This window comes from Dama dama, chromosome 20 (assembly GCF_033118175.1).
Source record: "Dama dama isolate Ldn47 chromosome 20, ASM3311817v1, whole genome shotgun sequence".
Taxonomy (NCBI): Eukaryota; Metazoa; Chordata; class Mammalia; order Artiodactyla; family Cervidae; genus Dama; species Dama dama.
The window spans coordinates 40,524,568-40,549,613 of record NC_083700.1 but is presented as its reverse complement, the minus strand read 5'-3'; the positions used below and the strand labels follow the sequence as shown (position 1 = coordinate 40,549,613).

The 25,046-nt window shown below is 35.6% G+C and overlaps 1 protein-coding gene across 2 annotated transcripts in view; it reads right to left on the bottom strand.

Moving 5' to 3' along the window:
• Nucleotides 1-25,046, bottom strand: part of COL11A1 (collagen type XI alpha 1 chain) — a 211,970-nt gene that overhangs the window by 166,157 nt on the left and 20,767 nt on the right. For both annotated transcript variants that reach the window (XM_061121277.1, XM_061121276.1), the window contains exons 2-4: nt 15,540-15,707; nt 10,747-10,960; nt 7,039-7,201 (exon numbers count right to left, since the gene is read on the bottom strand). In XM_061121277.1, the coding sequence (XP_060977260.1) occupies nt 7,039-7,201; nt 10,747-10,960; nt 15,540-15,707 (545 nt within the window). The remainder of the gene's footprint in view (nt 1-7,038; nt 7,202-10,746; nt 10,961-15,539; nt 15,708-25,046) is intronic.

The following is a 25,046-nucleotide window of genomic DNA, read 5'->3' as shown; positions in this document are numbered from 1 at the left end:
ATGTGCCTAAATCAGAACATCAAGCTGCACAAAACAAAAGGTGATATAACTGCAAGAGGAAATGGAGTAATCTATTATAATAACATAGTTGGAAAGTTTAATAACCTTCTACCAGAAATTGAGAGATCTAGCTGCACAAAATTAGTAAGGACATATTTGAACACAACAGCATTATCAGTCAAGTAGATTTAATTGACTTCTATACACTATTTTATCAAACAGCAGATTATACATCCTTCTCGCATGGAATATTCACAAAAACAGACCACCTTCTGGGGCATAAAACATACCTAAACAACTTAGAAGAATAGAATTATAGAATTATACAATATCAGCCCTTAGAACAGAGTTAAACTAGACATCAATAACAGAAAGATTTCTGTAAAGTTTTTTAAAAAATGGAGAACAAACTACACATTTCCAAATACAATGAGTCAATGGCGCTATCTCGAAGAAAATTTTAAAGTATTTTTGAACTAAATAAAACACAACTCATCAAAATATGTAGGATGCAGCAAAAGCAGTTCTCATAGAGAAATTTTTAACATTGAATGCAAATACTAGAAAAGGAGAAAAATATAAAATCAAATCATCTAAGATTTCACCTTGGAAAACTAGAAGAGGAAGAGCAATTTAATTACAAAGCAAGTAAAAGAAAGACATAGTAAAAATGAGAGTCAAAACCAGTGAAATTGAAAACATAACAAAATATGAACAAGATCTACATGAGAAAAGCTACAAAATGTTGATGATGTATCAAAGTACTAAATAATTGAGAAATATTCCATTTTCACAGATAGAAAGACTCATTATTGCCAGGATGTAAGGTTGTCTGAACTTGATCTACAACTTCAACTTTCCCAGTTAAAAATCCCAGGAAATTACTTTGTGAATATCGTCAAACTGATTTTAAAATTTATAACAAGAGGCAAAAGGCCTAGAACAGCCAACTCAATGTTAAGTGAGTAAAACAAAGTTGGGGAACTGGCACCCAGACTTCAAGACTTACTCTAAAGTTACAGTAATCAAGACAATGTGATTTTTGTGATAGAAAAGACAAATAGATCAATGAAACTGTATAGAGAGCCCTGAAGTAAATCCACATAAGTATAGTCAAGTGATCTTTGACAAAAGAGCAAACAAAGGCAATACAATGGAGTAAAGACAGTATTTTCAACAAATTGTACTAGAACAATAAATCCACATGCAAAAAAGTGAATCTAAACACAAACCTTGCACCCTTTATAAGAATTAACTCAAAATATATCATTATCTAAATGTAAAACTATGACACTCCTAGAAGAGAACATTAAGAAAGGTTAGATGACAACTGGGTAGGTCAATGGCTCTTTAGCTATCACATCAAAAGCATGATGCATGAAAAAAAAATGATAAGCTGGACTTCATTAAATTAAAAACGTTCACTCCACAAAATACAATGTCAAGGAAATGAGAAGACAAGCCAAACCAGGAGAAAGTATCTGCAAAACACATATCTAATAAGGAATTATTCTCCAAAAAACAATTGAGACAAAAATAACCTGGTTAAAAAATGGGCAAAAGACCTTAACAGATGCCTCACTAAAGAAGATATAGAGCTGGCAAGTAAGCATATATGAAAAGATGCTCAACATGTCATCAGGGAAATACATATTAAAATGAGATACTACTACACACATTAAAATGGATAACAGCCAAATAGTGCCAAAACTGTGAAGGAAGAATTTTCATTCATTGCGATGATAATGCAACATAGCACAGTCCCTTTGGAAGACAGTTTATTAGTTTCTTATACAACTAGGCATACTCACACCATATGATCCATTTACATTCCTTGGTATTTACCCTAAGAGGCTGAAAACTTATCAACATCTTAGGTTAATATGATACTATCATGTTATCATATCAACATGAAAACCAGAACCCGGTTGTCTATACAGATTTATTCATAGTTATCAAAATTAGGAACCAATCATTCAGTAGATGAATGAATAAATAAACTGTGATACATTCAAACAATGGTATATTATTCAGTACTTAAATGACATAAGCTATCAAGCCATGCAGGACATGGAGGAAAAGCAAATGTATAATACTAAGTGAAGGAAGTCAACCTGGAAAGACTAAAAACTGTATAATTGCAAATATATGACATTCTGGAAAAAGCAAAACTAATAAACTAGTGAAAACTTAGTGGCTGCCAGAGTTGAGGGGAAAGGCAGTGATGAATAGGTGGAACACAGAGAAATTTTCAGGCATGAAGCTACTTTATGAGATACTATTTATACATGTATTGTACACCTTTTTAAGTGAACAATAAAAAGAAATAGAGAAAAATAGTAGAAAAAAATGGAAAAGACTAGAGATCTCTTCAAGAAAATTAGAGATACCTATCTTTGATTTCATGCAAAGATAGGCACAATAAAGGACAGAAACAACATGGAACTAACAGAGCAGAAGATATTAAGAGGTGGCAGGAATACACAGAACTATACAAAACAAACAAACAAAAAAATGCTTAATGACCTGGATAACCAAGAGGGTGTGATCACTCAGGTAGAGCCAGACATCCTGGAATGTGAAGTCAAGTGGGACTTAGGAAGAATTACTTTGAACAAAACTAGTGGTGGTGATGGAATTCTAGCTGAGCTATTTCAAATCCTAAAAGATGATGCTGTGAATGTGCTGCACTCAATATGCCAGCAAATTTGAAAAGCCCAGCAGTGGCCACAGGACTGGGAAAGGTCAGTTTTCATTCCAATCCCAAAGAAAGGCAATGCCAAAGAATGTTCAAACTACCATACAATTGTGCTCATTTCACATGCTAGCAAGGTAATGCTCAAAATCCTTTGAGCTAGGCTTCAACAGTACACGAACCAAGAACTTACATGTGTACAAGGTAGCTTTAGAAAAGACAAAGGAATCAAATTGTGAACATTGACTGGATCATAGAAAAAGAAAGGGAATTCCAAGAAAAATCTGCTTCTGCTTCACTGACTACGCTAAAGCCTTTAACTGTGTAGATCACAACAAACTGGAATTCTTAAAGAGATGAGAATACCAGATAACCTTACCTGTCTCCTGTGAAACCTGTATGCAGGCCAACAAGCAACAGTTAGAACTGGACACGGAACAATGAACTGGTTCCAAATTGGGAAAGGAGTACGTCAAGGCTGATATTGTCACTCTGCTTATTTAACTTAAATGCAGAGTACATCATTCAAAACGCTGGGCTGGATGACTTACAAGTTGGAATCAAGAATGCAGGGAGAAATATCAATAACCTCAGATATGCAAATGACACCAACCTTATGGCAGAAGCAAATATGAACTAAAGAGTCTCTGGATGAGGGTAAAAGAGGAGAGTGAAAAAGTTGGCTTAAACTCAACATTTAATCAAGTAAGATCACAGCATCCAGTCCCATCACTTTATGGCAGATAGATGGGGAAAAAGTGGAAACAGTGACAGATTTTATTTTCTTGCGCTCAATGACAGATTTTATTTTCTTGAGCTCAAAATCACTGCGGATGGTGACTGCAGCCATGAAATTAAAAGATGCTTGCTCCTTGGAAGAATGGCTATCACAAACCTAGACAGCATATTAAAAAAGCAGAGATATCACTTTGCCAACAAGGGTCCGTGTAGTCAAAGCTATGGTTTTTCTAGTAATCATGTATGGATGTGAGTGTTGGACCATAAAGAAGACTAAGTGCTGAAGAGTTGATACTTTTCAATTGTGGTGTTGGAGAAGACTCCTGAGAGTCCCTTGGATAGCAAGGAGATCAAACCAGTCAATTCTAAAGGAAATCAACCCTGTATATTCACTGGAAGGACTGAACTGAAACTCCAATATTTTGGCCACCTGATGCAAAGAGCTGATTCATTGGAAAGGACCCTGATATTGGGAAAGATTGAGGGAAGAAGAAAGGGGCAACAAAGGATGAGATGGTTGGAATATCACCTACTCAAAGACATGAGTTTTAGCAAACTACGGGAGATAGTGAAGGACAGGGAAGCCTGCTGTGCTGCAGTTCATAGGGTCACAAAGAGTCGGACACAACTTAGTGACTGAACAACAACAACAAAACATGCACCTACCAAATAACCCAAGCACTCAACTTCTAGGTACTTAACTAAGACAAATAAAAATAAATTCCCACACAAAATGGGCATGATTATTCACAAGAGCTTTGTATGCAGTAGCCAAAGTATAGAAACAATCCAAATGCTTTATAGCAGAATAGATGGATTAAGAAACTGTGTTTTATTCACACAGTAGAAAACTGCTCAGAAAAAAAAGCAAAATAAAGATACATAAGAAAACATGGATAAGACTCAAAAATGGTATGCTGAATTACAAGTAGCCAAACTAAAGAGAATGCATACAGTACAATTCCATTTATAAAAATTCCATAACATCTAAGTTGTAGTGATAAAACATAAATTAGAGATTACCTGGGATTTAGGATGGAGAAAGGATGGATTATGATAATACAGGAGGAAAATTTCTCTGGGTGTGATGCAATAATTTCATATATATACATATATATGTGTGTGTATGTGTGTGTGTGTCTGCTGTCACATCCAACTCTTTGCCACACTATGAACTGTAGCCCACCAGAGACTGCTCTGTCCATGGGATTATCCAGGCAAGAATGCTGCAGTGGTTTGCCATCTCCTCCTCCAGGGGATCTTCCTGACCCAGGTATTAAACCCATATCTCTGATATCTGCATTGGCAGGTGGATTCTTTACCACTGAGCCACCTGGGAATCCTCACATATGTATACACATATATGTATATGTCACAACTGATTAAATAGTACACTTTTGATATTTTTATATTATTGTACTTCAACTATACCTCAATAAATAGGAAAAAATAGTCTCAAAGACTCTGACAAAACTGTGTCTAGACTGGGAAAGGTGGATAAATATGAAAGTTGTTTCCATCTTATCATGCTGTTCTGTAGGAAATCTATGTCTACTAGCATACAATCTTTTTAAGTATGAACCTTGGAAAACATATGCAGTTTAAAGGGACATGGGGACTTCCCTGAGGGTCCAATGCAGAGGACATGAGTTCAACCCCAGTCTGGGAGGACTGCACATGTCACGAACAACAGAGCCCATCACCACTGCTGAGGTTCTGCTCCAGAGACCATGAGCCACAACTATTGAGCCCATGGGCTGCAATTACTGAAACCCATGAGAAAGCCCCAGAGACCGTGCCTTACAAAAAGAGAAGCCAGCACAATGAGAAGCCTGCACACGCCAGTGAAGAGTAGCCCTGGCTCACCACAACTAGAGAAAGGCCGGGAACATCAATGAAGACACAGAGCAGCCAAAGATAGTTAAAAGAAGTACATTTAAGAAAAAAAAATATTCTTAGCAAAAAGAAAAAGATATACAGAATCACAATCTTTCTAGTACTAGTACTTCAAGCACTTTACATGAATAAATTCAATTTTTTAAAATGCTAAAAAGAGAGAGATTATATTACTGTTCTCATCTGAAGACTAAGAAATTAAAACTTACAAAAACTAATTACACAGAGAAACATGGTTAAGCTATGTATTAGGATTCAAAATCAGATTTTTCTCATTCCAAAAGCAATTCTTACATTTACTCTGCCATGCTAAAAGTATATAATCTGAATTATGGGTCCATATATTCATTTTGGCATTTTCATATAAACTAATTTTGTCATACTTTAAAAAATATTTTTAGTTTTGCTTTTATCTGTTGAATGCTGAATTCTTAAAACTTTGCAGATTGCAATTCAAATATTGCATATTAAAATTTTTTTCCAGATAAACAACTGAAGTTACTTCAAGGTTTAGAGTATGGTTTATGCATTAGATTGCTAATGTTTAATCAGAGAAAATAATGATAAATTTTGCTTCCAGTACCTCTGTTTTTGGCTAGTTTACTAGATGCCTCTTGGTTATTTTGGTTAGTATATTTTGGTTGAAGACACATGGAAATATTTTAGGGAATCATTTTTATATATTTTAATTGTTGATACTATAATCAACCTATGAAACATAGAGGTGCTTATTACGTATTTTTTAATATGTAACATTAGGTTCAATTATTTATTTTGAAAAAAAAAAAAAGAAGCTTACTGTGATAGTCTGTAACTACACTTTAAAAACTCTAAACTGGACCTCAGTAAGTATGAGTGTAGTATATGGGAAAGAAGGTAGAATATAGTCTGGTTTTACATACGTGTTAGGGTAGGGGGAATAAAAAATAAAAATTAAATGACATTCACCTATAAGTAAGTTCAGGTAAAAACAGAAGTCTCAATGATATGAAATGGTATGAAAAAGAAATCTAACCAATGTATGTGTGTGTGTGTGTGTGTGTGTGTGTGTGTCGCTCAGTGGTTTAGTCGCTCAGTGGTGTCTGACTCTTTGCGACCGCATGGACCATGGAGCCAGCCAGGCTCCTCTCCATGGAATCGCCAGGCAAGAATACTGGAGTGGAGTTACCAGATACAATGATGGAAGGATTCAAATAAATAATGTGATTATCATAGTTGGCCAATTATAATTGGAAAGGAGCTTCTAACCATGACCTTCACATTGAAATAGTGATTTTTAAAAATATAGTTTGTCTTCTGAAGTATCTCTTTTTTACCTTGGAAATACACACACACACACAAAATATCTGACTTGTACATTTCATTAACTTAATCTCTGAGAAAAGGAAGTGAAGAAAATGTTCTTTTCTCCAAAGAAAACAATGCAAGGTACTAAGAGGAAAGCCATTTGCCTTTCCCAAGAGAATAGCATGCCAGTGTTTAAATTAACCAATCGCTATTAAAGTTTCCCAGGCTTTATAGTCACCACTGTCTACTCATTCTCTCACTGAACAACAGAAAACATCACTGCTATACACATAGGGGAAGAAAGAGGGTCACCCTTTAAAGTTTACAACTTTGCTTTATAGCACATATGGATTGTTGCTGTTATTAACTCCGCTCATCTGAGTTAATAATATTCAGCAAAAATAAAGTTTGATTTATTTTACCTCAAAAACTTCTTCATCCAAAATCCTTGTCCCGAAAACCATAATTCCATTGGTGTCAACAACTGCTTTCTCACTTCTGTCAAGTGGTTTTGTAGTTTTCTTCTTACAGTCAACAATCATTGTCACAGTGTTCTTCTCCACGCTGATTGCTACCCGGTGCCACCTAAAAAAGCCAAATAATTCTGTCCAAAGATGTTGTCAAACCATTATTCATGTGAAAGTACAATGCATTTTAAATTATACAAGTGATCTTAACTTATACAAATGTAGGCTTATTTATTAATCAATCAGTTAACAAGTGGCTACTTAGTATCCAGAGCAGCGGTAGGTACTCAAGAAGTCCCCCAGCCGTGTAAAATGCACAGCAGGACTGGCTGTCTGTACTGATCGGGAAGTGCCCATCCTCTGCTTCACTTTGTATTCAAACAGTAGCTTGATCTCACCATGTCCTGATGAGGGTGTTTGATAGAGATTAGGGGTGGGATATGGGATAAGTAATAGTTTCTATGTACGTAAATGCTTTCTTCCAATGTGGAATTTCACTTAAAAGAACTCTACTTGAGAGATCCCCTGAGATAGGCTCTAAAAGGGTATGTCTACTAATTGAATGAATGCTCCATCTGGAGCAATTGAACATTTAATTGTAAGACACAATGTGCTTCTCTGTCTTTATTCGCATTTATTTCAAGTGCTTTCATTTTCTTTTTCCACTTTAATTTCAAGACAGTTATATTTCACTACTGTGGGTAGGATCCAAGACTGAGACACAATATCTCTCCTTTCCAGAGTTGGCAGGAAGTAGGAACACTGAAAGGAAGCATAGTCAATGCATGTGTGGAGTGAGAGTCTCAATTCACTCTGAAGCTACTGCTCCAGCAAATTCAGGGCAGTGATGACAGGCTTTGTGGTGGAGGCGGGGGGGCACTGGGGGGTGGGTAGGGGTGGAGATGTGGACAGTCCTTTGGAAATACAAATACCCTAATCAAAATTGTAAAATGGTGGGCTTTATTAACAGTATTTTGTGCTAACATAAACAACTAAATGAAGCTCACTTGGATTTTGCAAACCACTCTTTTATTTTTCCAAATGAAAAGTGCTAAATTAATATTCCAGAAGTTTCTATGACTATATCCATAAAATAAAGAGTTGCAGGAGCCTTTCAAAAATCTGTTTCATGTGACTTGGCATGGCTACTGATGAGGATCAAGTATATTTCCATATACACTTAATCTTTGGTCTTTCCATAGCTATTCCAACTAGCATAGGCGTCTGCTTGGTTTGAATTGCACAAAGATTTATATTAGAAGGCACTTAATACTGTGAGAGTAAAATTTACACATGTTTCTGCCAAGAAGCCTGTGTCTTCAATTAAACCCTCTCCACTACTGCAGGCATGTGCTTTTCATTAACATAAAATAAAAATGATTTCTTTCAGTTGTTGAAAGTTGATTAGGACTCTAGACTTGAATTTTGTTGAATTAGTTTAAGGACTGATAAAAATATGTCATAATCATGGTGTCACATACAATGTTCAAAATACTAAATTAACCTTAAATTTTGGAAACATTCTTAATTATCCTCTTTCTGTCATACTACACATTCATATCATCAGGAAATCTGTCAATCCTGTATTCACAGGATATTCAGGATTCAAATCTCACAATTTTGACCAGGTAACCATGTCTCTCTCCTAGACTCCTAACTGGACCCTGCTCCCTCTCTGATGCAACCAGAGTGGCCATTTTAAAATATGAGTCATATCAAGTTTCTCTCTAGCTAAAAGCTAACCTGATACTCCCAGTAAAAGCCGAAGTCCTTACTTTGCCTAACCCTGCCTCTCTTCTATCTCATGTCCAAATTTCTGCTGTCTGATTTGCAGTACTCCAGCCACACTTCTGCCTCTTTTTTGTTCCTTTCACATATTCACTTTGCCAGGAATGCTCTTCCTCCATAACCCCACATGCTCACTCCCTGGCTTCCAATGTCTTTGCTCAAGGCAACCATGCCAAAGAGGACTGCTCTACCTAAAACAATCTAAAATAGTATACCCTACATTTCTTACTCTGATGTATTTTCATTCATAGAATTATCATCATTTTTCATATTAAGGATAATGATGTAAATTACTTGTGAAAGCCCCATTTTTTCCTGAGTTTGAGAGGCAATTTTTCCATGGTTCTGACAATGGTAATCTGAGTGTGAATTTTTTTTTTTCCATCTGAACAGCTATTTCTTTCTTATGTCTATAATCAAATGTTATATTTATGATAAACCTTTTTAGTAGCCTAAATTCAGCAATAAAATATCAAGTAAATTTAAGAAACATTTATTTGTCTTTAGCTGCTCCCTAAATGATAGGGAGCAAAATAATATTCAACAATGTTCACAATACAGAATTCAGCATGATTTTCTTAAGAGAGTGGCTGTTACTGGACAGTCTGTCTACCTGAGTTCAAACCTCACCTTTGCCACTTTCCAAATGCAAGTTACTTAAACTCCCAGTACCTCACTTCCCTTATCTGTAAAATGAGTTTATTAATATTATTTTCTTCAAAGAGTTTTGAAAAATTAAAGTTAACTATGTATAAGGTGTTCACAACAGTATACAGCACATATTGAGTATTATATAAAACTTCCTATGATTGTCAATATTAATGTTATTGGTGCATGCATGCATGCTAAGTTGCTTTAGTTGTGTCCAACTCTTTGCAACCCTGTGAACTGTAGCCCACCAGGCTCCTCTGTCCATGGAATTCTCTAGGTAAGAATACTGGAGTGGGTTGCCAGCCCTCCTCGAGGGGCTCTTTCCAATTCAGGGATCGAACCCAAGTCTCATATCTCCAACATTGGCAGGTGGGTTCTTTACTGCTAGCTCCACCTGAGGAAGTCAAATCAGATCATTCTTTTGCTCAAAACGTCTACAGTGACTTCCTATTCACGCAAATAAAATTCAAAGTGTTTTATAATCACCTATAATCCAATGTATTACGGGCTTCCCTGGTGGCTCAGTGGTAAAGAATCCTGCCAATGCAGGAGACGTGGGTTTCATCCCTGGGTCAGAAAGATCCCCTAAAGAAGGAATGGCAACCCACTCCAGTGTTCCTGCCTGGGAAATCCATGGACAGAGGAGCCTGGCCAGCTACATGGGGTTGCCAAAGAGTCGGATAGGACTTAATGACTAAACAACAACACAAAGTGTTATACCATTTGTCCTCCTGCTGCTTCTCCATCCTCAACATTTCACTGTTCCTGCCACACCGGCATCCTTGATGTTGCTTAGGCCAAATCAGCCACAGCCAGAATCAGAGGCTGTGCATTTGTTTTTCCTTTGTGTGAAATAGTATCTTTTTAATTATCAGCAGTGGCATGCACCCTACCACCTTTGCATGTCACCTTCTTAGTAAGACTATCCCTGACCTCACTCCTTTAAATTGCACCCCCCACCATCATCCCCTAGTCTCTTCATTGCTATATTTCTCCCTGTCACTTATCACCATCTGATAAACTATTTATTAGTAATTTTTTATCATTCACTGCTTGTCTACCCAGATTGTAAACTATGTAAGATTAGGTATTTTATTGTTTTGTTCATTTCTGCATCACCACTCCCTAGAAAAACTGCATCACACTTTATAAATATTTGTTGAATGACCAAATGAAAGAACTGTTGTCGACACAGTTAAAACATTGGATTATCATGTTACTTACTTTCCATCTGCAATGTTGACAGTTCTAAAGAGGGGATAGTCTTCTGGGGCAGGTTTACCAGTGTGGTCTTCATATAGGAAAACGGGTGATCTCCCAACCTCAACACCGATTTGCTGAATACCATGCTCATTATATATAGATAAAAGGAAAGACTGAATTCCTTTTTTGGGTTTTATTGTAAATAATATTGAAAAATCTTCTGGAAAAGTTCCCCCTGAAAACAAAATGCCAAAGAGTTAGAAATTCCAAATTATTCCTGGATCACCCTATTATTTTTGAGCTTACCAATGTGGTCTCAACCAGCAACCAAAGTTCAAACAGCAATAATGATATTGACTTAAAAACCAGTGAGGAGGGGATTCTATTAATCTTTGTCTGCAATAATTGTTGAAACTGTATTCAAACTTCGCCACCACTCATTTAAAGCACAAGGATTATGTAAAATTGAATGCATAGTTAGGAAACAAGATCATGATGCCAATTCAATATCGAACACACAATAAGCACTTTTAGAACACTTAAGATGAAATTCTGGTGTACAATTTGTGTTTTCTGCCTTTGTCTAATCTGTGCCATCTATCCTCTCTTTAAAGAGGCATTGTAAGGGCACAATATATGATGGTACTCTTTTAGTCATCTCTTCAAAAGCTAAAGATTTTCTGAGCAGTTTTTTCTATCACACATGAAGTTTCACTAATAAAAGGCTTATGTCATTAAAATCAGAACACTTAGATACTTGGTTAATTTGATTCTAAATTTAGGAGGGTTAATTTTTTTTCTTTTCCCTTTCATCATCATATCCCAAATATTCAGCATGGGGCCATATCTACATAAGTTCTTAGTAAGCATTTATTAAATAAATATATAAATTAAATGGTTGCCACAATATATCTCAGATATTTAAGCAATGACTATTGTGCATTTTTTTACTAAAAACACTGCATATAAATTTGTGTATTCTATTTTTCAAAAATAGGTTTACATATATATTTTATTTAATCCTTTTACTACCCTGGTACATAAGTAAAGTAGGTATTGTTATTTGAAGGATGAGATTATTTAAATTAAAATTTTTACACACGCAAAACTGGTGTATATGTGCCTGCATAAGCCAACACCAAGAGATTCCATATTCAGCCCATCCATTCCATACATTATGTACAGTAGTATGAAATAATAAAAATAGCATAAATATAAATGCCATGAATTCAAAGTCAGAAGACTATAGGAGATTTTAAGTTTTAATTCAAAGAATTTATAGAGGTGCGAGGGATACTTGTACATAAAGATATTATGTTGTCAATTAATCAGAATACTATTTATAACCATAAAACATTAAAGTGACCTGCAATGGTTGGGACTGGTTAAATAAAATTTTTAAAAAGTTAATACAGTGGAATTCTATGCAGCCACTTAAAATAACGTAGTGGAAAGATGTCTTATGAAATAGAATTAATTAAAATGCTATGGAAAGTAAATAAGAATATGTCACAAAGAAAGCAATCAATTAAAGTTACTTATTTGGTTCTAATCTACATAAAATCTAGATACTCTAAAACCTAGAGAGATGCCTCCAAACAAATAGTGTCTACTTAAAATTCTTAATTTAAATCTTTAAAATAATTTACCAATACAACTTCATTGGATCACAAATAGATCACAAAAACCTTGCTTTCATTGCAGTCTAAACACATACACACACACACACACACACACACACACACACAGAGTAAGAATTTTGTTTGATTCGATTTGTGTCATAGAGATATCCAATTTTATATTTATGAAAATCAATAGAAGGAAAATGATCATGTATATAGAATGGAAAGATAATAAAACACATCAATTAACAAAAACACCTTTTAGCTTCTTTTACTACAAATAAAAATATAAGTAATTCAGCCTAAAATTGAGGAAGCTCAATAGCAAATAAATCTTTTCTTCAAATGATTAACTCAAAATGTTGTTGAGACTTATAGGAATTCTTTCCCTGAATATCTCAATTTTCAAATATGTCCTGCACTCAAAAAAACTGATGCCAAAATAGTATGAGTTGGAGAAAACAATATTTTTTCATTTTTGCAAAATTATTTAATAAAGGACATTTAATAAAAGAAGAATTTCAGGAAATAGTATATTCATATAAGGCTTAATAAGTTGTAACAAATTTTAATCATCCTATTTATGGAACACAGCTTTTGAAAATAGTCAACTTCTAACTATAGCAACGAGTAAAATCTTTCAATTATGGAAGTATTTCTCAATTTAAAATTAAGCAATAAGATTTTAATTGTAATCTTTAAATTATGACCTTTAAAAAATAAAATCTAAAAAATCATGACTGAATGTCAAAATGTCCACAACATAACCTAGACACTTATTTAGATTCCTCCCTATAAAATGCTAATCAAATTTGTTTCAACCAATTAAATCTATCAGAGAGAATTCATTATGAAGTAAGTTCAATAACACAAATTCAACCACTTAAGATGTGAAATTTTATCTAAATAGTATTGATAAGTATATATGATGCAGGAAAAATGTGTAATTTTGCAACTTAGTATGTTTTAAAATGTATAAGCACAAACTAAGAATAAAGTATCCTTGCTATTAAATGATTGCTGTTAGAGGAAAAAAATGTTTTTACCACCTTTAATAAGTGTATATACATAAATCCTAGATGTGTAAAAATCACTCAGAAGAGTATATAAAATTAAAAAATGATTCCCTAAATGGGCTTTTAATATCAATAGATATTGCATCCATGAACACATTTGATATTAAAAAAACACAATAACTATAATTTGGGTTTAATTTTTAACTTGTAGTCAATATATTTCCATGCAGAATATGTCTCCCTTTAAATAAAATCTCTTTCTGATGTAACTTAGTGGTTGGTAGAGTTTTTAAAATGATGTGTGAAGGTAATTTTGCATAATGGAAAAGCCCACTTTAGTCTAAAAAGAGCCTCCAAACTATCTCTCAGCTTTAAATCATCCATGGGTTCTGTGACTATATTCAAATATTTCACATTTCTAACTCCTAATCCATTTCTTGGGTTGAAATATTCCTCTTTCCAGGTGGTTCTGAACATACAGTTCAATATACACAAAGTTTCTTGTACTGTGTCTGTCCTACAGCAGGTGTTCTAAAGAGGCCAGGTAGATTTCGCAAATTATAGCATCTATTCAGATCACAGGCAGAGAGTTCTCAGGTATTTAAATTCAAGGTCTCAAACTGAGACTCTGGAAGACACATACCTTAACTCAACAGAACATTACAATGACAATCTGAAAACACTTCCCCCAACCCTAATGTTGAATTTTCCAATACTACTGCTTACTTCATTCATTAGGAAAAAAGTTGTTACTTTGTGTTTTCATAATGAAGGAAAAAGTATTCCAAATAAATTACCCAAGATTTTTTACTATTTTAATAAAGAATATTATTCACATATTCACTTTAGATTTTTTAATGGTAAAAGTATTGTTGGTAATTTTTATTAAATGCTCTTTTGTATTATTTGACAGGAAGCTATATCTTCCAGGAAGGTGACCCTATAATCACTTGCATGTGGAAAGAGATATAGATGTCTCTTCCTATCTAAATTACTCATTATTAAAATCACATGCCTAAGACACAATGTTTTGAGAAAAGGGGGAAATGTTGATTATTCTGTTACCTGACATAGAAGGACATTGTGCTCTTTTTCCAAGAGTAAACAACAGAAATAATCAAATTAATCAAAATAACTACCACACCAGAGGGCGGAAAACTGATCCTGAGATGATGAGCCAAATATAAAAAATTATAAACTAACTTCTTGAGTATCTCTAAAGCTTTTCCATTAATCTATTTTACTCCCTGTTTCTCTCTTGAAAATCCCCATCCTTTTCCTATTTCAGCATTAGAGTGCAAAAAAGTGAAAAGCAGCTTAATTCTTACTATTTACAACTTTCACATTTGATTTGAAAAATATTTCATGAATTTAATTTTTCATTTTAAGTCGGAAAAAGTGTGCAATTTTATCTTTATATTTGCAGTTTGTTACTTTTGTCCACCACAAATTTGCATATTTCAAATTAGGAAATATTTTGGAAGAATCAATGATTTATCAAAATAAATCTATTTTCAAAAATACTTTAAAAGGTACTTTCTTGAAAAATATGCTATTTTGCTTTGTAAATTTTTAGTGCCTTGATCTATAATTTTTCTATCAACAGAAAAGAGTTTTATGTAAAAATAGGGAACTTGAATTTCTTCACATGAGGACAGTGGAGGATAATATGAAGAATTTAAATGATAAATTGTTTCTGAAAAGATCCCAAAAGACCAAAAAGGAATACTTGATAAGACAATGTTGGCCTTGGCAATTAAACAAACCCTGCATTAAATATTGACCTTCTGTAGTATGGATAAATCAGGGTCTCAGTGAAATTCAGTTTCTTCTGTCGAATAGGAACAAGGCCACTCAACTTAGTGAAGCTGTAAGAAAAAACAATCGATATGCATCCAATAGCAAGCAAGTACTCACAATAAGGTACTTACTTAGAAAATGTGATACTCAGAAATTGTCATTTCACTACTCCCTTTCCCTACATTATCATGACTCCTAGACAATAAATATTATTAATACCAGGTCATTTAGTGCTTTCAAGGACAGAAAAAAAAATTCAAGTATTTTTCAAACCATAATGAAAAATCCCCCCATAATTGTGCACTATACAGTATGATAAAAAGGAATAGTAAGAGTTACCAAAGCAGCAGGAGTCGCAGTAATAAAAAGAACATACCTGAAAATAATTGTTTCGTTGGGGCACTAAGTTGTGCTTGCTTTGAAACTCTGTAAGCAGTATCTGAACCTTTTGAATTCTTCCTGTTTGTGCAAAAGCCCGTTGTTTTTGATATTCCCTCTGGAGAATTGTGAAAATCTAGAGCTTTTAGTACATCAACTGGAGCAGCTGAAAAATACGTTAAAAATAGGGAAAAGTAATTGAATAAATAATCTAATATAAAAATGAGTTATTTTTTAAACAGAGGCAATTGTAGTCCTACTTCGCAAATCTATGTATCACCTGCCATGCTTCCTTAACACAAGTTGGGGGGCTGAGGAATGGAGTGGAGCAGCAGGTAAAATATAAACTGTAACATTCTCAAACACAAAATATCTCAATCAGAAATCAAATTATGGAAAAGCAAAACATATTGAAAAAGCCAAAATTTGTACATATCCCATTAATTTCTAATAAACATACTATATTCAACTATTCATAATTTAAACAGAGGTGATTGCAAAGATTCAAATTCACAATGAATGTTATATATAAGCATTGTAAAATGTGCAGCTACTAAGCCATATTGAATGCCCAATGATAAGTTAAAAGCTGTTTAAAAGAATAGGTAACAAAATATAATGCCCTTGTGTTGAGTGCTTTCCTATGAAAGTCCCTGGAGATACTGAGGGTTTTTTTGTTTGTTTGTTTGTTTTCCTTTTTATGTAGCCTCAGGGTGCCTTGAATAGGCTGTTTGTTGGCAGAACCATAAATTTCCCAAATCCAATTCATTTCAGTTACCTCCTGCTACTAACCTTAAACTTCCCCTTTGTAAGTGTAATCCTTTGGATAAACTTTATGTTTCAAATGGCATCACGGAATATAATTCACATACCATGCAATTCACCCACTCGAAGTATAAAATCTGTTTGTTGTGGTACATTGCGAAAAGCAAAGGAGAAAAGGAAAGATATGCCCATTTGAATGCAGAGTTCCAAAGAATAGCAAGGAGAGATAAGAAAGCCTTCCTCAACTATCAATGCAAAGAAATAGATGAAAACAACAGAATGGGAAAGAATAGCGATCTCTTCAAGAAAATTAGAGATACCAATGGAACATTTCTTGCAAAGATGGGCTCAATAAAGGACAGAAATGGTATGGACCTAACAGAAGCAGAAGATATTAAGAAGAGGTGGAAAGAATACATGGAAGAACTATACAAAAAAAGGTCTTCACAACCCAGATAACCACAATGGTGTGATCACTCACCTAGAGCCAGACATCCTGGAATGTGCAGTAAAATGGGCCTTAGGAAGCATCACGACGAACAAAGCTAGTGGAGGTGATGGAATTCCAGTTGAGCTCTTTCAAATACTAAAAGATGATGTGAAAGTGCTGCACTCAATATGCCAGCAAATTTGGAAAACTCAGCAGTGGCCACAGGACTGGAAAAGGTCAGTTTTCATTCCAATCTCAAAGAAAGGCAATGCCAAAGAATGCTCAAACTACCACACAATTGCACTCATCTCACACGCTAGTAAAGTGATGCTCAAAATTCTCCAAACCAGGCTTCAGCAATACGTGAACCGTGAACTTCCAGATATTCAAGCTGGTTTTAGAAAAGGCAGAGGAACCAGAGATCAAATTGCCAACATCTGCTGGATCATTAAAAAGCGAGAGAGTTCCAGAAAAACATCTATTTCTGCTTTATTGACTATGTCAAAGCCTTTGACTGTGTGGATCACAATAAACTGTGGAAAATTCTAAAGGAGATGAGAATACCAAACCACCTGACCTGCCTTTTGAGAAACCTGTATGCAGGTCAGAAAGCAACAGCTAGAACTGGACATGGAACAACAGACTAGTTCCAAACAGGAAAAGGAGTGCGTCAAGGCTGTATATTGTCACCCTGCTTATTTAACTTATATGCGAAGTACATCATGAGAAATGCTGGATTGGTTGAAGTACAAGCTGGAATCAAGATGGCTGGGAGAAATATCAATAACCTCAAATATGCAGATAACAAACACCACCCTTATGGCAGAAAGTGAAGAAGAACTAAAGAGCCTCTTGATGAAAGTGAAAGAGGAGAGTGAAAAAGTTGGCTTACAGCTCAACATTCAGAAAACTAAGATCATGGCATCCGGTCCCATCACTTCATGGCGAATAGATGGGGAAATAGTGGAAATAGTGCCTGACTTTATTTTGGGGGGCTCCAAGATCACTGCAGATGGTGATTGCAGCCATGAAATTAAAAGACGGTTACCCCTTGGAAGGAAAGTTACGACCAACCTAGACAGCATATTCAAAAGCAGAGACATTACTTTGTCCACAAAGGTCTATCTAGTCAAGGCTATGGTTTTTCCAGTGGTCATGTATGGATGTGAGAGTTGGACTATAAAGAAAGCTGAGTGCAGAAGAATTGATGCTTTTGAACTATGGTGTTAGAGAAGACTCTTGAGAGTCCCTTGGACTGCAAGGAGATCCAACCAGTCCATCCTAAAGGAGATCAGTCCTGGGTGTTCATTGGAAGGACTGATGCTGAAGCTGAAACTCCAATACTTTGGCCATCTGATGCAAAGAGCTGACTCATATGAAAAGACCCTAATGCTGTGAAAGATTGAAGGCAGGAGGAGAAGGAGACGACAGATGATGAGTTGGTTGGATGGCATCACTGACTCAATGTACATGAGTTTGTGTAAACTCTGGGAGTTGGTGATGGACAGGGAGGCCTGGCGTGCTGCGGTTCATAGGGTTGTGAATAGCTGGACACGGCTGAACAATTGAACTGAACCAAACTGTGGTATTTACACTGATCTTCCCTGGTGGCTCAGTGGTAAAGAATCAGCCTGTCAATGCAGGAGACTTGGGTTTGATCCCTGGGTTGGGGAGATCCTCTGGAGAAGGAAATGGCAACTCATTCCAGTATTCTTGCCTGGGAAATCCTATGGACAGAGGAGACTGGTGGGCTACAGTCCATGGGATCACAAAAGAGCTGGACACGACTTAGCGACTAAACAACTTCTTATACTATTCATTCTTTAAATTGTTGTAAAATATACAACATAAATTTTTGTCATTTTAACCATTTTCAAGTGTACAATTTAATAGCATAATTAAATTCACAGTGTTATGCAATCATCAATACTATTTCCAAAACTTTTTCATTAGCCCAAACTGAAACTGTTTAAGCATTAAACAATTAGTCTCTATTCCTCTCCTCCACCCAGGCCCTGGTAACTGATAATTTGCTCTCCATTTCTATGAAGTTTACTGTTCCAGAATTTTCAAATAAGAGGCAGCATATAATATCTCTAAAAATACTAAACATAGAAGTGCCACATGACCAAACAATGCCATTCCTAGGTCTATACTTAAGTGAATTGAAATTCAGAATTTAAAACAGACATCTGTATGTGAATGTTCATTGCAACATTATTCATAACAATGAAAAAGTGAAAACAAAGCAAGTTTCCATCAATATGTGAGCAGATTCACAAAATGTGATATATACATATAATAGAATGTGATTCAACCAGAAAATGAAGTTCTAATACATGCTACCACATGGAACCTTTGAAACACAATAGTGCATGAAATAAACCAGATATAAAAGGACAAATGATTTTTTAGACTCTTGGATTCCCTGGTCCACAACTAAATATTTACTTAATTCACTAAGCAAATCAAAAAATGATTCAGGTGTTATAAGCATGGTTATAAAAACAGACCTAGGAATCCATATTACTCAATATACTCATATTCATTGACTTTATATGTTTAATCAAAAATAATAAAAATAAATAATCAAAAATTTAAAAATTCATAGAAGACTATATGTTGGCCAATCTATCACTGAGCATGTCTGAGGCTGTAAGTATATAGATTTTATTTAATTAATTAGACTACAAATATTTAGATTCTACTTAAAGAGGCAGTAAACATGCCCCAATAATTATGTGGGAGGTAGTATCTATTGTTCTATAGAGATGCACACAGTATTGTTTCACTCAGAAGGAAAAGAGAGCATGTTTGGTTGAAAGTGAGACCAATATTACTCATGTGAAAAGTTTCAGTTGTTAGTTAAAAAAAATAGAATTGCCATCAAATTTCAAATACACTGGATTTTATAAGTATACCATTTGCAGAGGACTTAAAATGAAAATGGGGCTGCTTGTAAAACCAGTTAATAACATTACCATGATTTATCACACTACACAAAGTCGAGAGTGACCTGCAACAGAGTGGTGCTCTTTGAAAATTACAATTTCAATTAATATTTTTAGCATTAACCAGTGTCAGTTATAGCATGTATGAATGGATGACTGAATGAATGCATAAGAAAAGTGCATTTGGTCATTTCCTTAGTTAATTAAATTTTGGGGATATTAACTTCTATATGTACAATCATGCTGAATGAAGCTTTATGTAATTTGTCTTTTATCTTATAAGAAAGGTACTTCCCTTTAATAATAACAACCACCTATTTCATCAAACTTTCAAATGAAAATAACACATTAACCAGTAGAGTACACATTGTTCCAAATTATTAAAAAGAAAAAATATATAATGGAAATCAGAATATTGAAGGGTCAAATATAGTCCTCTTTAATTCAGCCTTGGAATATTTAAAAGAATAACATCCAATAACAATTTTGGCTAAGTCCTGCTTTAAATGGGCACTTTTTAAGGCCAGTACAAGACTTGACTATTTTTACATTCTTCTTTTCTCTTACCATAAAACTAAGAAAATAATAACTATATTAGCTTCCATGTCCAAAGAACCTAACATGGGACAGTAACTGGATTAAACTCTTCCTAGGTTAACCCTCACAAGTTTTGCAGGCCAGGTGTTCTTATCCCTACTATGCAGATGAAGGAACTGACAACCAGAATACAAATTAAGGATACCCGTGAAGTTTGTGCAAAATCAAACATAGGTTCCTTCCACTTCATTGCTATAGCCCATAAACAAACATACTGTGAAAAGAAACTTAAAACATAAATATATTAAAATCATCTTGAGCCAGTCCATTGATTCCTAAGGTTTATATTAGATTTAAATTAAACTCAGTTAATGCTTCATGGTATAAATTACTCTGAAGGAGACAGTTTCTAAAAGCACAGCATCCTATCTGCTTATTTTATCTTATCTTCTTGCACTAAAGCCATTAGCAAAAGTTCATCCCAATAGGGTAAAGATGTCAGGATTGACATGAACACAGCTATGAAGGCTGTAGTTCTTTCCTGAAGAAAAGGGTGCAGCTTCACAGTCACAGTCTCAGCTGCACATCAGTAAATAATACATAAAATAGACCACAAGTCTCCTTCTCTCCAAACTATCTCTTAACAGGATGACCTTTTCCAACAGCACAGGTTTTGTCACATTTGTTAGCTCCTACTTTGAAAGCAATATGATAAAAATACCATCCTTCTACAGGATTCTATCTAAGGGCTCTATTTTTCAAGCCTGAACAAGCTTCTATGTAGAGACATATGATATGAAATAATAATTCACTCTAAAAATAGGGATATATAATAAAGATTGTAAATACTTTTTCCTAAAAAGTCATATAAAGTTACAAAAATGTAAAATTCAGTTAATCCACTCTTAAAGATGTTTCCTCTGAAGTAAACTAAATAATAAATTAAGCTACTTATTTGCCTCATTTGATATAATTATAGCATTTAACAAATTCTCATAGCATAGGTTCTATGGACTTATATATACACATATGCATAGATGGGAGAAAGGAGTTCACATTTTATTAACTGAACTTCAAATGTTTAAAGATTAAAAGCAGTAATTTATTATAGCTTAACTTAATACATCTAAAAAAAGTATGATTTCAATGTTCAAAGAAATTCTTAAATGTCCTTAGTATTTTAATTGTTTCTATTTCACCAATTCTCATGGCACAGATCATGATTAGCATTTCAGATGTACCCAATCAGCATAATACTTTGTTCAGTAATATTTTTTCCTGTTTTTTAGTGTATACTTTTTTTCTTTATTAAATGAGAAAATAAGATAGCAGACCCAGTGCATTGCTACAATAATCATTTAACCAGTTTCAATGACTTTTCTCATCTATCTGCATACCACAGGTTGAGTGAGCTTCCAAAATTCCCATGCCTTAAGTCACTTTGCTTAAATTTCTTCAGAGAACCCCACCAAATTCTAGATGCTTTGCACATACCTTGAATATAAAATCTTAATGATGTGGACACACCCACTTACTCTTCCAGTTCAATGCTACTGCATCTCCACCTTTTATCTCATTCCCCCTTAATGCCTTTCACACTCAGATTTCTCCCCATACTGAACTCAGACTTCACAAACTATGCACCACGTTTTTTTCTCCTCTCTTTGAGCTTTTATAAATCATATTCTAAGGAAAAATTAGGATATAATTGATGTGCAGCCTCTTCCCAAAGGGATTCTCTAGTTGGGTTAGATGTACCTCTATCGTAGTACTTTCTACTCTTGGTTTTAATTATTTGCCTACACTTATATATTTGGAGGGAGCAGAAGCTGGAATCAAGATTGCTGGGAGAAACATCAATAACCTCAGATATGCAGATGGCACCACCCTTATGGCAGAAAGTGAAGAAGAACTAAAGAGCCTCTTGATGAAAGTGAAAGAGGAGAGTGAAAAAGTTGGCTTAGAACTCAACATTCAGAAAATTAAGATCATGGCATCTGGTCCCATCACTTCATGGCAAATAGACGGGGAAAGAGTGGAAACAGTGGAAACAGTGGCAGACTTTATTTTTCTGGGCTCCAATCACTGCAGATGGTGATTGCAGCCATGAAATTTAAAGATGCTTACTCCTTGGAAGGAAAGTTAGGACCAACCTAGACAGCATACTAAAAAGCAGAGACATTACTTTGCCAACAAAGGTCCGTCTAGTCAAGGTTATGGTTTTTCCAGTGGTCATGTATGGATGTGAGAGTTGGGCTATAAAGAAAGCTGAGCACCGAAGAACTGATGTTTTTGAACTGTGGTGTTGGAGAAGACTCTTGAGAGTCCCTTGGACTGCAAGGAGATCCAACCAGTCCATCCTAAAGGAGATCAGCCCTGGGTGTTCATTGGAAGGACTGATGTTGAAGCTGAAACTCCAATATTTGGCCACCTAATGCAAAGAGATGACTCATGTGAAAAGACCCTGATGCTGGGAAAGATTGAGGGCAGGAGGAGAAGGGGACAACAGAGGATGAGATGGTGGGATGGCATCACCGACTCAATGGACAAGGCTTTGGGTGGACTCCGGGAGTTGGTGATGGACAGGGAGGCCTGGCGTGCTACAGTTCATGGAGTCACAGAGTCGGACATGACTGAGAGACTGAACTGAACTGATTTGCCTACTCGGCTTCCCAGGTGGCACTAGTAGTAAAGAATCTGCCTGCCAGTGCAGGAAATCTAAGAGACCCGAGTTTGATCCCTGGATCAGGAAGATTCCCCTGGAAGAGGAAATGGCAACCTACTCCAGTATTCTTGCCTGGAGAATCCCATGGACTGAGGAGCCTGGTGGACTACAGTCCATAGGGTCTGACATGACTGAGCAACAGAGGACACACATATTCGCCTATTACTTACTTGCCTGCCCTTTTCCAAAACTAGAAGAGAACAAGTATACATACATACACATACACAAACACACATGTACTATATAAAATATTGTATAATGTAAAACACATTAATGTGAAACATATAGAAGCTACTTCCTCTGAAGCCCACAGGGCTTATTTGTCTTGAAACAAAAATTTGTGAGGGCCTAGTATGTCTTTATTGACTATGCCAAAGCCTTTGACTATGTGGATCACAATAAACTGTGGAACTTTCTGAAAGAGATGGGAATACCAGACCACTTGACCTGCCTCTTGAGAAACCTATATGCAGGTCAGTAAGCAACAGTTAGAACAGGACATGGAACAACAGACTGGTTCCAAATAGGAAAAGGAGTGCATCAAGGCTGTATATTGTCACCCTACTTATTTAACTTACATGCAGGGTACATCATGAGAAACGCTGGGCTGGAAGAAGCACAAGCTGGAATCAAGATTGCTGGCAGAAATATCAATAACCTCAGATATGCAGATGACACCACCCTTATGGCAGAAAGTGAAGAGGAACTAAAAAGCCTCTTGATGAAAGTGAAAGAGCAGAGTGAAAAAGTTGGCTTAAAGCTCAACATTCAGAAAACTAAGATCATGGCATCTGGTCCCATCACTTCATGACAAATAGATGGGGAAAAGTGGAAACAGTGGCAGACTTTGTTTTTTTGGGCTCCAAGATCACTGCAGATAGTGATTTCAGCCATGCAATCATTGCAGCTTACTCCTTGGAAGAAAAGCTATGACCAACCTAGATAGCATATTCAAAAGCAGAGACATTACTTTGCCAACAAAGGTCCGTCTCGTCAAGGCTATGGTTTTTCCAGTGGTCATGTATGGATATGAGAGTTGGACTGTGAAGAAACCTGAGCACCGAAGAATTGATGCTTTTGAACTGTGGTGTTGGAGAAGACTCTTGAGAGTCCCTTGGACTGCAAGGAGATCCAACCAGTCCATCCTAAAGGAGATCAGCCCTGGGTATTCATTGGAAGGACTGATGTTGAAGCTGAAACTCCAATACTTTGGCCACCTGATATGAAGAGTTGACTCACTGAAAAAGACCCTGATGCTGGGAAGGATTGGGGGCAGAAGGAGAAGGGGACGACAGAAGATGAGATGGCTGGATGGCATCACTGATTTGATGGACAGAGTTTGAGTAAACTCTAGGAGCTGGCGTTGGACAGGGAGGCCTGGCGTACTGTGATTCATGGGGTCGCAAACAGTCAGACACAACTAAGCGACTGAACTGAATTGAACTGAGTATGTCTTTCCTCTTGTGTTCTGTTGATCTTTTTAACACCTCCACTCATCCATTAGTCTATCCCAGGTCTTTATTCCTTCCTCCTTGGTGCCACCAGTGTCTGCTCAGTTTACTGTTCTAAGGTCACACAAATGCTTTGACTGTTTAGTCTGTAATCCCTCCTTTTTCTTCACATACTCCCTTGAGTAGTAAGTAGTCCATAGCATTGCAGTGTTGGGGCACCAGGCTGGTTTGAATCTCACCTCTGGCACTTAGCATCTGTGCTGTTTGGACATATTACTTTACTGCTTTGTACCTCAGTTTCAACATCTACAAAATGAGAATAATAAAAATATCTACCTGAAACAGCATTTGTGAGAACTGACTTGATAGTTAAAATAATACTAGGAAAACTATGCTTCTGTATTAAGACCTCCTTGCTGTCTATTTTTCTCTGGTACATGAAATAAGAATGCTTTTAGATAGTTGAAAATAAAAGAAGCTTAATATTTTATGACACATGAAAATTACATGAAATTTAAATTTGTGTCCATAAGTAAGGTTTATATTGTTCATACAGCTACAGCTATTAATTAACTTGTTGTTTATAACTGCTTTTGCACTACAAGGACAGACCTTTGTAGCTGATAGACACTGGGTGGCCCGCAAA